Source organism: Phyllobates terribilis, unplaced genomic scaffold (genome assembly GCF_046119375.1).
Source record: "Phyllobates terribilis strain yellow unplaced genomic scaffold, ASM4611937v1 Scaffold_2__4_contigs__length_985480577, whole genome shotgun sequence".
NCBI classification, from domain to species: Eukaryota; Metazoa; Chordata; class Amphibia; order Anura; family Dendrobatidae; genus Phyllobates; species Phyllobates terribilis.
In genome coordinates this window covers 692,798,291-692,815,184 of record NW_027362762.1, presented here as the reverse complement: position 1 = coordinate 692,815,184, position 16,894 = coordinate 692,798,291, and the positions used below count along the sequence as shown (strand labels likewise).

Here is a 16,894-nt window from a genome sequence, read left to right as displayed (position 1 = left end):
ACTTTTATTCTACCACTGTTTCTCTTACACATACTGTACAACCTAGACTATCACATGCTCCATATGGGCTCCACACTGAACACTTGAACATTTACTGCACTAAATCAACACATAGGTTTCTATATATAGACTAAACCACTTCCCCTGTTCCAGATTCTTCTTTATACACAATTAATGCCCAGTCATACTTTAAATACCTATAAACACCAGTAGATGGTGCCAAAACCTCTTTCTACAGTGCCCAGCATAGGAAACATGCACTACAATTGCGTTCTACTGTATATTACATTCAACATGAAGTCATAATAAATGTACCAGTATAAAAGATTAGATACTTAACACAATGCATATCAACAAGTAACAGCCTTTCAAGCTTCAGGGGGTGACAGGGAATGTCATTATTTTTTCTTCACTGCCCAATGGTATAAAATTACGTGACACACCTGTGGTGTCAATATGATCACTGCACCTTTAGATGAATTCATTGAGAGATGTAATTTGTAAAATGGGGTCACTCATGGGGGGTTTCTGATGTTCTGGCACCTCAGGGGCTCTGCCAAAGTGACATAGCACCCTCAAACCATTTAAGCAAAATCTGAACTCCAATATTGTGCTTCTTCCCTTCTGAGCTTTACACTGTTCTTCAAAAGTAGTTTTTACCACATATGGAGTAATGGCATACTTAGGAGAAATTGCGTAACAAACTGTACTGTCCATTTTCTCTCATTATCCCTTTTAAAAATTGAAAACATGGAGACAAAGCAAAAATTTAGTGGAAAAAAATGGTAATTTTCCAATGACTAAGCCTATTGTTAAACAATTCTGTGAATTATTGCGCCATTTATTCCATGACTCTTTACATGTGAAAAAGGGGGTATTCATAGCAGAAACAATTACAATAATCTTGAACAGATATAAAGATATTAAAGTTGTCAACAAATGTACACTTGCATACAGACCTGCATGAACATATATGCGATTTGCGTGTTTGATCTTACTGACAGACTCTTTAAAACTGATCAAGACCACTTTTACAATTCAACTAATTAATCAATACAGCATCATCTGGTGGAGAGTTCCATATTCTCAATGCTCTTACATAAAAAAAACTGAAAATCCACAATTTTGGTAATTAGCTTGGGTACTGCAGATTACATTCTATTACCTACGGCGGTTTCCTGCATCTGATCCCTCCTAGTTCTTTCTGGTACACTGGTGTCCAAAACTGCACACAACACTCCATAGATGATATAACTATTTTCGATAGGCATCTAGGACTATTTTGAAGCATCCAATGATCTTATTTGCCTTAATATCAGGTGCCTGACACTAGTTTGTACTTTTCTATTTAACACACACTAATATTGTTGTAGACGTGCCTGTGTCTAATGGGACAACTGATGGAATGCTCCATGTTATTTTCACTTCCGGCAGAATCCAATGGTCTTTGGTATATGACGGAACCAGAGGTTATTGTTAGTTCTTTGGTTGCCATTGCAACCCATCGGCACCCTACGTTCGGTTGTGGAGCAATAGACTGACAGACAGAGAACTCTCCCTCTCTCAAACTTCTCAGATGTTGCAGTCGCTATTGACCACAGCATATTTATTTATTTTACTCACTTATATAGCGCCAGTAATTCCACAGTGCTTCACAGACAGTATCGGCACTGTCCCCATCGGGACCCACAATCTACATTCCCTATCAGTATGTCTTTGGAGTGTGAAAGGAAACCGGAGAACCTGAAGGAAACCCACGCAAAAACGGGGAGAACATACAAACTCCTTGCAGATGTTGTCCTTGATTTGAACCCAGGACCCCAGAGCTGCAAGGCTGCAGTGCTAACCACTGAGCCACCGTGCTGCCCATATGAGGAGTTAATCCATGGTGGGAGCTCAACTATGGCTTCTTATGTAGATAACATGGACACAACTCGTGTGCCCAGTTAAATTTCATCATGATGTCTATGCATGTGATTTTGCTTTGATGGGTTAAACTTTGTGTACTTCACTTGAATTCATACCTGAAATAATTTTAAGAGTGTTATGCCAAATCTATAGCTAATCTTAAGGGTCGGCCATACATTTTACAGGCCTGGATAACCCTTAAATCCTTGAAAAAATCTTGATGGACAATGTGCACTAACTCACCTCGGCCCAGTCCAAAAATTACCTGCTTATGTAAGATCAGATTAGTTTGAAATGTGAAATGATCTTTAAAAAACATTGACAATCTCCCCTCTAACCTAATTACTTTAAGTCAGTTAGATACTCTATGATCTTGAGTTCTATGGTTTTATTTCCTCCTAACTGAGTGCTGGTTATGTGAGTTGCAAATTCCTCCCATGGTGGTGTAGGGATGTGGACTGTATTACCATGTTCCTGCCCCTGAAGACAACAGACCTGCTATGTGAATACTGTCGTGGGGTTTTGGTGAATACCGTCTTGAACTGGAAGTAGCCCTACCCAGGAAGAGACGGAACCATGACGGGCCCCAGGAGCTGGAAGAGATTCCGCTATTCGTGGGTAGTGAGTTGGCAAAGGAACAGCAGGAGGGGCAATGGCGGAGTTGAGCAAGGCCTCCAAGGGTGCGACCGGAGGAATAGCAGAACCGGAGCAAGTTAGATTGGCTGCAGAGGGAAAATTAGCCTGCATCCCGGAACCATCCAACTTCCCTGAGCAAAGAAGCTCGAATCCAGGACATAGCCTTCACTGCCGGGTTTTCTGAGGACGGAAGTTGGAAGAGCCAGGATCCTGCAACTGGTGAGCGACTTGAGGAGCCTGGGCTGGTCGGAGAGAGGAGGCGATGAGCCAGAACCAGGGCTGGGGACATGCTCATGCTAGCACCAGGCTAGCAAAACAGTCAAACAAACACTGAAGTCCAGCACAGCCAGAAGGGCGGAGCTGGAATATAAAGGCAGATGGTCACGTGACCACAAAACACAAGATAGAAAAAACTAACAGGAGTGTTCTAACACTGCACTTCTGTGATGTGTGCACTGTAGTTGTGTGATATGTGCACTGTACTCGCATGATGTGTACACTGCACTCATGTGATGCTTATGATGTGTGAACTTTACTTGTGTGATGTATGCGCTGTGCTTGCCTGACATCTCTCATGCCTGCGCCGTGCACCCCACACCTTACAACACACTGGGACACCCCTTGTCTGTAAAGTGCCAGAGCGCAACCAGACAGCAGCTCTGTCGCGACTACCGCTCTTGGCCACTTTACAGTGGGAGGAGCATGTTGAAAGTAGAAGGACCTATGGCCCTAATGTTAGCAGACCATAATCAGATATCATGTTCTGAGGTAACCATGGACTAAGTGGCAAAAAGATTCCTTATCTCAGTCAAGTCAGGCCTAAAGCAAACGTTATCTATACTAGCTAAGAATCGAAAATGTAGTCAGACCTGAGGGTCATAGAGGAGAAGATAACCAGGCTCGGACACGAGTTCTACAAATAACGAAAGATGCAGTGGGTCACCAAGGAATGTATGGCCCACATCAAATGGACTTTGAGAATAATAATGAGTCGTAGCAACGCTCCTCAGCCTGCGAGGTCCCCACACAAAGGGAAGATGGAAATTCCTATAATTGTTTGCTGGACTTATGTAACATGTAATGGAAATAATGTACCACCACGTGTAATCGTGAAGTTTCTGCTTCTGGATTGTGCAGAAGATGTATTCTTTAAGTGTTGTGCTTGCTATCTGATGTATATACTTCTTACTAGTTTGTTCAGTAAAGAAAAGTTTATTTTTGGACTCTGGTCTCCCTCATTCATCTCTACCTCATTGGGTCCAGTCCTGGCATTTCAAGCTTCAGCATGCAGTCTGCAGTGGCATATCACTAAGGTAAAAGTACACAAACCCAGCCAGGATCCCCATTTTCCTTTTGCGTGGCGCTGATGCGACCCTTGGCAATGGCTGACCCATACAGCAGTATGCAACCTCAAGTGATTGTTCAAGGATCTTAATTGATCAAATGCCTGAACACTTGTTCTCATTGAAGGTCATACAAAACATAGGCTGTTGTCAACCTTTCCTGGTAATGTTTTGGCCAGATAATCAGGACATATGTACAGTTGTGCTCAAAAGTTTACATACCCCAGCAGAATTTTTCCTTTCTCGGCCTTGTTTCAGAGAATATGAATGATAACAAAAAATCTTTTTCTCCACTCATGGTTATTGGTTGGGTGAAGCCATTTATTGTCAAACTACTGTGTTTTCTCTTTTTAAATCTTAATGGCAACCAATAACATCCAAATGACCCTGATTAAAAGTCCATACCCTGGTGATTTTGGCCTGATAACATGCAAAGAATTTGACACAAATGTGTTTGAATTGCTACTAAAGGTAACATCCTCACCTGTGACCTGTTTGCTTGTAATCAGTGTGTGTGCATAAAAGCTGAGTGAGTTTCTGGGATCCAGACAGACTCTTGCATCTTTCATCCAGCTACTGACATTTCTGGATTGTGAGTCATGGGGAAAGCAAAAGAATTGTCAACGGATCTACAGGAAAAGGTAGTTGAACGGTATAACACAGGAAAGGGATGCAAAAAGATATCCAAGGAATTGATAATGCCAGTCAGCAGCGTTCAAACTGTGATTAACAAATGGAAAATCAGAGGCTCTGTAAAAACCAAACCACAGTCAGGTAGATCAACAAAAATTTTGGCCACAACTGCCAGGAAAATTGTTCGGGATGCAAATAAAAACCCACAAATAGCATCAGCTGAGATTCAGGACTCTCTGAAAACTAGCGGTGTGGCTGTTTCAAGATGCTCAATAAGGAGGCACTTGAATAAAAATAGGCTGCATGGCCGAGTCGCCAGAAGACAGCCACTACTCCGCAAATGCCACAAAGTATCTCGCCTACAATATGCCAAACAGCACATAGTCAAGTCTCAAAACTTCTGGCACAAGGTAATTTGGAGTGATGAGACTAAACTTGAACTTTTTGGCCATAACCATAAGGCTATGTGCCCACGATGCAGAAATGAAGCAGAAAATTTCTGCAGCATTTCTGCATCTCCCTGGCAGAAAAAACGCATGCAGATTGTACATGCGTTTTTCCTGCAGAATACATGCGGATCCACATGCGGATTCACATGCGTTTCCGCATGCAGATTGACAAGCGCTTTCCAGGCGATAGCATCACTTGGAAAGTGCTTGACAACTAGGTCACACTATATAAATCCATGCAAACAGCATGGATTTATACAGTGTGTACCGTAAAAATTAAAACAAATAAAGCTATACTCACCCCCGAGGCCCCGGTGTGTGCAGCAGCGCTCGTTCCTGTCTGGTTCCCGGCTGCCGGCATATCGCGAGACAGAGCGGTGAAGGGCCTGCGGTCACATGACTGTGACGTCACCACAGGTCCTCAAGCGATGCCGGCATTCAGAGAGAAGACGCCGGACAGGTGAATATAACTTTATTTGTTATTTTATTCTTTTTTTTACAGGTACAATGGTACCCAGGTCTGGATGAGAGTCTCCTCTCCTCCAGAACTGGGTACCATCCGCACATAGAGACGCATAGAAGTCGCTTGTAGAAATGTACAGTCGCGGTTTCTATGCGTTTCAATGCAAGTCAATGGCGGGAGTTCCGCTGCGCTACCGCAAAATTAAATGACATGCTGCGGATTTTTGTACGCAGCATAAATGCTGCGGAAAAATCCGCAGCATGTGCATAGAACATGCGGAATCCCCTTGGGGACCATGGGGTGCGGATTACCTAGCGTTTAACAAGCGTTTACGCTGCGGAAATTCCGCAGCATAAACGCTTGAAAAACGCTACGTGGGCACGCAGCCTCAACGTTACATTTGGAGAGAGGTCAACAAGGCCTATGATGAAAGGAACACCATTCCTACTGTAAAGCACGGAGGTGGACCGCTGATGTTTTGGGGATGTGTGAGCTACAAAGGCACAGGAAACTTGGTAAAAGTTGAAGGAAAGATAAATGCAGCACGTTATCAGCAAATACTGGAGGCAAATTTGCACTCATCAGCCTGGAAGCTGCGCATGGGACGTACTTGGATGTTCCAGCATGACAACGATCCAAAACACAAGGCCAAGTCGACCTGCTACAGCAGAACAAAGTGAAGGTTCTGGAGCGGTCATCTCAGTCTCCTGACCTCAATATCATTGAGCCACTCTGGGGAGATCTCATGTGCGCAGTTCATGCTAGACTGCCCAGGAATTTTCAGGAACTGGAGTCTTTTTGCCAAGAAGAATGGGCAGCTTTACCATCTGAGAAAATAAAGAACCTCATCCACAACTACCACAAAAGACTTCAAGCTGTCATGAAGGGGGCAATACACAGTATTAAGAACTGGGGTATGTGAACTTTTGATCAGGGTAATTTGGATGTTTTTGGTTGTCATTAAGATTTAAAAAGAGAAAACACAATAGTCTGACAATAAATGGCTTCACCCAACCAATAACCATGAGTGAAGAAAAAGTTTTTTTGTTATTAATCATATTCTCTTAAACAAGGCCAAGAAAGGAAAAATTCTGCCAGGGTATGTAAACTTTTGAGCACAACTGTATATACATTTGAAATAAACAATGAAAGTTCCTATTATGACAGCAAGAAGAGATCTTAAAAACCACAAGAAATGTATGCAAAAAAGTGTATTAGAAAAATGTATACCTTGTCATTATTTATTTGCTGAAACATCAATTCCCCTCTAAATATTATGTTTCAAAGTAATACAAATGTCCCTATTTTGTATTTTTTTGTCTTATGTGTTGGCATATGGTGCTGACTTGCGTAATTCAATAATATTGTTTATTTGGAAAGAAATGTAACTATCCAAATTTTTTGCCTTATACTTTGAAGAATCAAGTCTCTCTGCTTCTGTATTTTGCTATGTCTATTTTTATAAATACAGCAGCATAGCGGTGCGAGATCTGTTTTCTTTCCACTAAGTCAATGTTACCATTCAGTTCAGAGATATATACTGTATATATTCCTCGCTATGTACATAGTGTGTTCTTTCCAGAAGTTCCATAACACAAAAGAGTCTACTTTGTCCAGTCAAAAAATTCAGATACTTTATCCTAAAGATCAATATCTAGAATAAGACAGGATAGCAAAAAGCTAAGGGTTTTATATGGCTGTTTGATGTACTATTATCACACTTAGTTTTAAGTTGTGTTCTCACCCACATATAAAAAAAAATGTTGTTTTTCATTCAGAAAAAAAGAAAAAAATTATTAATTTTCATCTGTATTGTCATTCATATGACATCTATTTTTATACAAGAATAGTGTCTGTCAGGTGACTTTTGCGTACCCCACTAATAGAATCCTGAAATGGGGCTTGGACAGTCCTATCAAGATATGTAACATTTATTGCTGTATGTTTCCCCGTTGTCTTGCTGTAAGCTCTGGAAAATTCATAGTCGCGTGCCGGCTAGTCAAATGTATGTAAATCCAAAGTGAATATTCATCCCTACTCCCACCCATAATCCCACACACTCCTCTGAGCCGGAGTCAGTAATAGTAACTAGTCAAGTGTCAAGTAACTAGTTAAAGAAGTTGTCCAGTACTTTATATTACCCCCCCAATGTATCCCCCCCCCCCCGGGGCCCCTAATGATTTTTGTAAATACCTTCCGTTGCAGATACTGCCTGTGAGCAGCGCCATCCTTGGCCGCTCACAGACATCACGTGACCCCGCGCTGACCTTACGACAAGTGAAGCGTTACTCAGCGCTGAGGTCCCCGCGGTGGCTACTGAGTTGTGGGCGGGGTTACCCCCCGTCACACCCAGCATCTACCACGCGCTTTCCTAATGAATACGTAGAGGAATAGCGCGTGGTGGATGCTGGGTGTGACGGGGGGTAACCCCGCCCACAGTCTGGCATCCACCGTGGAACGCAGAAGACAGAGACCCCCGGCTGCTGCCAGCACTTGTCGTGGCTTCAGCGGATGTCAGAGCCGGCTGCAGCCGGGGGTCACGTGATGCCTGTGAGCGGCCAGTGATAGCGTCGCTCACAGGCAGTATCTGCAACATAAGGTAATTACAAAAATCCTTAGGAGCCCCGGGGGGATACATTGGGGGGTAATATAAAGTACTGGACAACCCCTTTAAGCACGTATTTCTATGCAGCTGTCATGCTCAAGTCAAGAGAGCCGCCGGCCAGTCTGAGGATTGCGATGTGAACCTTGCCTGAGTAATACAGCAGTCTGACTGCACCCAATCACTGAAACAGAAAAAAAAGAAAAAAACTGACCGTCACTTCCAAAACAAGAAATAGGTGTGAACAGGTGCTTACTAGAAGCAGCTACCTCCATATCTTATGTTTGTTAGTTGTACCCAATCACTGACGTTGTCGCACAGGGGAGAGCGGGATTATGGGCGGGGGTAGGGGTTAATATTCACTTTAGATTTATATACAGTTAACTATGCGACTATGAATTTTCCGGAGCTTACAGCAACATAACGGCCGGGGCAATGTACAGCAGTAAACGTTACATATTCTGAAAGGGCTGCCCAAGCCCTATTTCAGGATACTATTAGTAGGGTAAGTAAAATTGACTTGACAGATTCCCTCTAATGGTCTTCCATTTTCATCTTTTTTTGTGCTCATTGACTTGCACTAGGGAAAAAATAATAAAATTAGAATTACTCATTTTCACCTGGTCCAGTGATGTCTCTGCTGTTGTTCCGTCTATGTTTACAAGCAGCAGTGGTAATGTCACACTTGACCACTTTAGCCAATCACATTGTCCCGTCTACCTTGGCATCACTGCTGAGCTTAGTGATTAGCTCCAGCAGTCACATGTTTTAGTTATGACATTACGGCTGCAGCCTGAAAACAAAGACCAGAGCAATAGTAAAAAGGAATTGCTGGCCCCGAGGAGGATGAGTAACCCTGATTTTATTGTTTCTCCCTAGCGTAAGCCTATGGGAATTAAAATAATTAAAACAGAAATTCCCTTTAAGTAACTTTATTTCATACAACAAAAACATGTTGCACACACATCAGAAAATCACAATGCACATGTCATAAGTACAAAGCACACTGCACACAGGTCACATCAGTACTGCGCACACATTCTACACATCACACAAGCACAGCGCACACATTCTACACATCACACAAGCACAGTGCACACATTCTACACATCACACAAGCACAGTGCACATATTCTACACATCACACAAGCACAGTGCACATATTCTACACATCATACAAGCACAGCACACACATTCTACACATCACACAAGCACAGTGCACACATTCTACACATCACACAAGCACAGCGCACATATTCTACACATCATACAAGCACAGCACACACATTCTACACATCATGCAAGTACAGTGTACACATTCTACATGTTACACAAGCACAGCATACACATTCTACACATCATGCAAGTACAGTGCACACATTCTACACGTCACACAAGCACGGCGCAGGCATGAGAGATGTCAGGCAAGCACAGCGCATACATCACACAAGTAAAGTTCACACATCATAAGCATCACATGAGTGCAGTGTACACATCACGCGAGTACAGTGCACATATCACACAACTACAGTGCACACATCACAGAAGTGCAGTGTTAGAACACTCCTGTTAGTTTTTTCTATCTTGTGTTTTGTGGTCACGTGACCATCTGCCTTTATATTCCAGCTCCGCCCTTCTGGCTGTGCTGGACTTCAGTGTTGTTTGACTGTTTTGCTAGCCTGGTGCTTCGGTGCCTATCTCTGTCAGTTTCTTGGTCCTCTTGGACCTCTAGTACTTTTTGTCAGTTTGTCTTTGTGTTCTGCATCAACTTCTGTTTAGGAGGTGTCCCATTTTTGTCCCAGTCCTTAGTACTCTTAGGGACCCCTCCCTTAATTCTATAGGTCTTCGTTCAGACTAGCCAAGGACTAAGGCGGGTCTGTTCACAAGGAACAGGCAGCCCGCTACATCGTAGGGATTCAGCTTAGTCTTACTGTAGGGACAGCTTTCCCCTATCTTTCCTTAGTACTTGTTGCAGATCATAACATGCAGGACATACAATGAACACATACATTAGACAAGCACAAACAGACACAGCATGTGTATAATTATTACTGCAAAAACTACATTATAAACAAGTCATTCACACTGCTAAGAATATTTATCACAGGCAAATATACAAATAACATACCAAATATGCAGGCACATACACACATACCATATACACACATACACAGACACATACACACACACCAGATATACAGGAACATATATGTAGCGCCCCGAGGGTTCGGTCGCTACAGGGGTATTGCACCTCAACTAGAGGTGTGATATCCCACTCCCGGGTAAGGATGGTGTGTGGACCAGGGCTCGGTTAGCTGCATGCATCACATACACCCCATTTCCGGGGGACAGCTCAACGGTGCTCCCATTAGTACAGTAATGCAGGCACGACAGAACATGTCCCTGGCTGGAGTGGGGAGGGGGAAGGAAAACCCAGTGAAGTAGGAGCAGGAGGGGACGGTTTCTGGGCATAGGTAGGAGCCCATTGGTTGCAAGTCACCTGGGCTCATACACAGAGAGGGAGGTATATAAGGTGGGCACCATCTTAGATCAGTGTTCAGTCTGAGAGAGGAAGTGACAGAGCAGGGCCTCTGTGGAGCTCTGCTCCGGAGGCGGGCCTAGCCTGTGAGGCCCAGCCAGCACTGAAAGAGAAGAAGTCAGTGCAGAGAGTTGGAGAAGAGAAGGAGTTCAGCCAGAGAGGGCTGACAGGGAGCTGTGGCTCAGTCTGGGCCCAGCTCCACGAGGCAGGCCTGGAGTGGAGGCCAGAGCCAGAGGAGAGGAACGGAAACAGAAAGGAACAGAAAGGAAAGTAAGAAGGAACAGAACACCAAGAGGGGCCCAGAGACACGAAGGCAGAAGGAACCCTAAGGACCCAGGAGATTGCGGGTGACGGCTTGGCAGAACAGGGTACCGGATCCCAAGTTGGTGGAGGCGACTAATCCTCAGCCAAGGACCGGCGGTCGTGACCATTTACTGGTGCGACCCCTCACTACACCTATTAGAAAGGCACACCACATAGGGTCAGGGAAGTGGACACCCAGCCTCCCAAGAGAAGACCCGAGGCAGCTGGACAGAAGTAATGTCACTGGTGGGGCACGGCTGACGAAAGGATAGAAGGGAGTCCTGTGCCACACTCCGGAATTACCTGGGGGTTGATCGAGCCCCCTGCCTGGTGGACGCAGCACGGCTCGGGTGGTCCTATCGGTGCACAAGTGACCTGGATGAGAACTGTGAGTAAAGAACTTGAACTGCAACACCTTGTCTCTGTGCTTTCTCACCGCATACAGCACTACTAGTGCTGGGACGCCCGCACCATCACCCCTACCATCTACTACACTGCCCTGGGGCTGCACTCTACCTCAGCTGCATACACCATCAGCCCCAGCGGTCGGCCTTGCAGCGGCGGTCCGCACTGACCGTAATCCATGGGTGGCGTAGTCGGACATAAAACCACAAAAACCTCATAAATTGACTGCCACTGGTTTGACCACCCTGAGCCACAGGACTGGGTCGCCGCCATGGAGACTACAACCCCCAGAGACCCGGCTCCGGGTATCCCACACACGTGCACACACGGCCCAGGGGGCGCGTCATATACACATACTAGTGTGACAGAGTCACTGGTTTTATATGCGAGGGAAGGTATGTGTCACTCAGGATGCTCTCCTGTGTGAACTAAGACCTAAGGAATTTCTGCCAGCATGTTATATGCTGGGGGTTACCTCTTTAAAAGGATATGGTTTTATGGGAATGACTTAGAGATGGGAGGGAAGTCATTTCCCATACCTTCCCCTCAGGGTGTGGCTGAACAGGGTTTAAATGTTCAGTCAGTTTGTTTTCCTGTGTGGAGTGTGTGGTCTGGAGATTGAAGTCTCCAGGCTGTGTGTGGCTGATTCCAGAGAGCAACACCGGAGGACTGGTGTTGCTGAAACTTCACAGGACTATCTGCAGCCGGCAAAGGCCTTGCTGGCTAGAGGACTGTTATATTTCATCTTTTGTTTTCCCATTAACCCCAAGAGGGACTGTTTATTTTTATGGGACGCTGCTGGAGATTATGTTGCACAATAAACCCGCAGGAAGTTTTCCGAAACCGTGTGTCCTGTGTCTGCGTCCAGAGAACCGAGCAAGTCGCTTTACCACACCAGATATACAGGCGCATACACACATACCAGAAATACAGGTGGGGCGCCCCTGCGGGTTCAGTCGCCACAGAGGTACTGCATCTCACCCAAAGGTGTGGTATCTCACTCTCAGGTAAGGATAGAGTGCTGCCCGGGACCCTAACACCTGCATCCAACACATTCCACTTCAGTGGGGGCAGGGCGAGATTGCTCCTGAGGGAGAGCACAGTCCCTGGTCCCTAGATAAAGGGTGGAACTATGTAGTGGGTGTGGGTGGAGGACGTAGTTCAGGGGAGCACAGGAAAGGAAGTGATATAAAAGAGGGAACCATCTTGGAAAGACAGGTCAGTCAGAGATGGAGACTGTGTGGAGCAGGAGCTCTGCTCAGGGAGGAGGGCCTAGTGAGAGGCCCATGAGGTGAGACCAACTGAGGAGAGGAGCAGGAAAGAAAGCTCCAGGAGGAACGAGGGGATCCTAGGGGTACGGGCAGTGCTGGAGGCCACCCGTACGCCCGAATCTACCAGGACGTGGAAGGATCAAGCCACAGAGGGGACCGGCTCCTAACTAGTGAGAATTGCAACGTTCGGCTAGAAACTGGAGGCTTCTGTACTTTTAGGGTGCAGTTGCCACAGCCACAATTACATCGCCGAAAAGGTGAGGAGCAGGGCAGGAGGGTGAAAGCCAGCGCAGGAAGACGACTGAGAAAGGCACACAGAAGGGGGTCCCGTTAAGTACTCTTGAATTACCTGAGGGATTGCTGAACCCCTCCCTGAGTAAGCACAGGACGACGTGGAAAGTTACACCGGTACCTGTAACTTGGATTGCAACAACTGTGAGTAAACTCTGAAGACTGCACCCCACTGTCTCCGTGAATTACTGCTGCGCCATCACCCCTGCACTACATCGCAACCTCCATAACAACTCAGCACAGCCCTGGAGCTAAGCTCTACCTGTGGAGAGCTAAACCAACTCTGCTGCATTTACACCAGCTCCAGAGGACCTGCTCTGCAGCGGCGGCTCCCTTTAGCCGCATACCACAGGTGGCGTCACGAACTGTATATAAAAACTATAAATCCCCTGTAAAAATCCCCTTTTATTGATCGCCCTGGGTCACGGACCGGGTCACCACCACTGTGACATCTCCCCTAGCAACGAACGGCCCGGCACCAAGTACCCCACGGCCCAGGGGGTGCGTCACAGGCACATACACATATATACAGGCAGATACACACATATATTGGGGAAAATAAGTACCGCATTTTTCGGACTATAAGACGCACCGGACCATAAGACTCACCCCAAATTTTAGGGTGGAAAATAGGAAAAAAAATATTTTTTATAAGATGGGGGTCTGTCTTATAGTCTGAATAGGTATCTTACCTGGGGGGGGGGGGCCGGTGGAACTGGGGTCACAGGAGGCAGGGTCCTTCATTAAGCTGGCGGAAGTGGAGGCATGCTGGTACCTGGTGGCTGGGGGCCGGGCGCTGGGGGTCTGGTGCCCTGGTACCTGGGGTGCTGGTGCTGGGGGCCTGGGGTGCTGGTGCGGGGGACTGGGGTGCTGGTGCCTGGCCTGGGGAGTTGGTGCCTGGCCTGGGATGCGGGTGCCTGGATTGGGGTGCTGGTGCCTGGCCTGGGGTGCTGGTGCCTGGCCTGGGGTGCTGGTGCAAACTCCGCTCACAGCAATACACCAGCCCCGGTACCCGGCCAGGCCCGGCCCCCAGCCAGATACCTGCCCTCCTCACCTCTTATTCCGCCGCCGCCCTGCAATCCCGCTCCACCACCACCGGTAAATTGCGCTCGGACCATAAGACGCACCCCCATTTTCCTCCCCAATTTGGGGAAAAAAAAGTGCGTCTTATGATCCGAAAAATACGGTATTTGATAAACTGACGATTTTTGCAAGTTTTCCCACCTACAAAGAATGGAGAGGTGTGTTATTTTTATCGTAGGTACACTTCACCTGTGAGAGACAGAATCTAAAAATAAAAAACAGAAAATCACATTGCATGATTTTTAAATAATTAAATTGCATTTTATTGCATGAAATTAGTATTTGATCACCAACCAACCAGCAAGAATTCTAGCTCTCACAGACCTGTTAGTTTTTTTAAGAAGCCCTCCTACTCTGTACTCATTACCTGTATTAATTGCACCTATTTGAACTCGTTACCTATATAAAAGACACCTGTCCACACACTCCATCACACTCCAACCTCTCCATCATAGCCAAGACCAAAGAGCTGTCTAAGGACACCAGACAAATATACCATATAAAGTATGCAGGTACATGCACACTTATACACTTATATACAGGCACATACACACACCGCATATACAGTATACAGACATATAGGAGAACATACACACAAATGTGTGTACAGTACAGACCAAAAGTTTGGACACACCTTCTCATTTAAAGATTTTTCTGTATTTTCATGACTTTGAAAATTGTACATTCACACTGAAGGCATCAAAACTATGAATTAACACATGTGGAATTATATACTTAACAAAAAAGTGTGAAACAACTGAAAATATGTCTTATATTCTAGTTTCTTCAAAGTAGCCACCTTTTGCTTTGATGAAAGTGTGAAGGGAGGACAGGGGAGCGGCACCGCCGCCGGTCGGGATACTTCGGCTTCGAGCAGCCGGTCATCTCCCTGCTGCTCGCAGTCGAAGTACCCGCACATGCAGCGCTGCTCCCCAGTCCTCACTAATACGATTCACTGATCGGCCGCGACTAATCAGCGATTTTGGCGCCAAATTTAAACACGCTCTCTGGTCCTCAATAACACGGTTCGCTGATTGGTCGCGGATGCCGGCCACGACCAATCAGCGATATTGGCGCCAAATTTAAACGCCGCTCTGCTGATTGCACCCGGTCGGCCGCATACATATTCTAGAATACCCGATGCGTTAGAATCGGGCCACCATCTAGTTCTATAATACTTTGCAGATCTGTCCAGGAAATAAATTCTGGATCATTAGAGTTTGTAGTTTATTTGATGCTGGATTATTGAAATTTTATTGGGTTACATTTTATATATTATGCTAAGTATTTTCTAAATGAATTTATGTTCTTTCCTTAAAGGGAATCTGTCAGTAGATTCCTGCTGCTCAGACCATGGGCAGCATGAATCGGAGCCAGTCAATCCAATTGTAGCCAGATATGTCTTTCTCTGAAACACTAGGGACTATTTAGCGAGAACTGAATATTCCGGTGCGGACCCAGACTGCTTTTTGCTGCCCCATTCGAGTTGATTGACAGGTGTCTCCTATGTGTAAACATAGCTAAAACCTGTCAATCAACTGGAGTGAGGCAGGGAGAAACCGACGGGTGCCCACTGGACTAGTCAGGTCTCTCCCTGTAATCCCCGGCAGTCATGCTGCCCTGCTCTGATTCATTCTGTCCGTGGTTTGGCCACAATGAATCACTGCCAGATTCCCTTTAAGCAGCCATAATAATTTTCATAACATTACTGTGGTATTAGACATTGTGTACAGTTGTTTCACTTTACAGATAAATGTACATCAGTATGTGTATTATTTTATTTTCAGCAAAACACATAACAAGTGTTAAATTAAGGCTCTATTCACATTGCGTTTGGCATATTACAGAAGGAAAATCTTCCAACATATAAGAAAACATATTTATGAACTTTTAAGGACCTGACATTTACAGTGATCTTTGTCTTTTTGGCATATGTTCAACTGCAAATGTTAGGGATCCCAGAAAAAATATTCCCCAAACATTGTGTGATTTATCACAATGGGATATAATGTGCAGCATCTGCAATTGTATGATATACTGTTACATTTGTCCAGGCCAAGTTACATAGGTTGAATTAAGACTTAGGTCCATCAAGTTCAACCCTCCTCCCCCAATTGTACATTTTGTCAAGTGTTTTAGGTGCATTCACTGGATGTACAATGCATATTTGTAAATGCAGAACAATATCTTTCAAAATGACAAGAAACCCAAAAGAAAATTATGACCAAATGGTCTTACCTTCTGAGTCCTGCACAGGATGCCATGAAGAAAGCAAATACCAATACTTGCATGGTAATGGATGGCATTGCTCTCAGATCTTCCAGAAATTCTTCTAGTCCTGGAAAAACTTGTATATCTTAGCTGTAGAGTTTTCTTAGCCTTCTGCTTCCGTGCCCTCTCTTCTGGCTGTGCTATCTATTCTATGTACTGTATCTCACTGAGCTTTTCTCCCTTGGCCTGTCACATTTATTCCTGTCTCCTTACATGTATGTCTTTCTCTCTAACCTCTGCTATTTGGATTTTCTGTCCACGCCGCTCTCTTATATACAAGTGACTGGCTTTAACCAACTGCATGGGATTGGTGGGATTTGGCCGTTCCTGCTTCTCATCCAATCTTGGGTTTTTAGAGCTGGCCTTTGACCAATTTAAAAACATAACGTCAAAATATCACACTCCTGGGAATATACAGAAAAAAGGTCAACAGTAGTAGAGGAAACGTCATTTGCAACCAAACAGTAATGGGTTGAGGGAAACCCCAGTAGCCCCGTTTATCATCATCATTGCCAATGAAGGACGCAAGAAAACATTGCCGAAATGAAAAATATCATGTTTTATGCAACAGGATTTTCATATAAAAACAAATATATCAGCAACTAGATATTTTAGTGGAGACATATTATACTGATCAATCATACTTATCAATCATTTACAGTACAGTTTTCGAGACCACAGTTTTGATAGCCTGTCT

General features: G+C 45.0%; 1 protein-coding gene across 1 annotated transcript in view; it reads right to left on the bottom strand.

The window, feature by feature from the left end:
- Positions 1–16,436, bottom strand: part of REN (renin) — an 84,575-nt gene extending 68,139 nt beyond the window's left edge. The window contains exon 1 of the mRNA XM_073670698.1: positions 16,165–16,436. Within this exon, the coding sequence (XP_073526799.1) occupies positions 16,165–16,232 (68 nt within the window). The 5' untranslated portion in view covers positions 16,233–16,436. The remainder of the gene's footprint in view (positions 1–16,164) is intronic.
- Between the last annotated feature and the right edge of the window lie 458 nt (positions 16,437–16,894).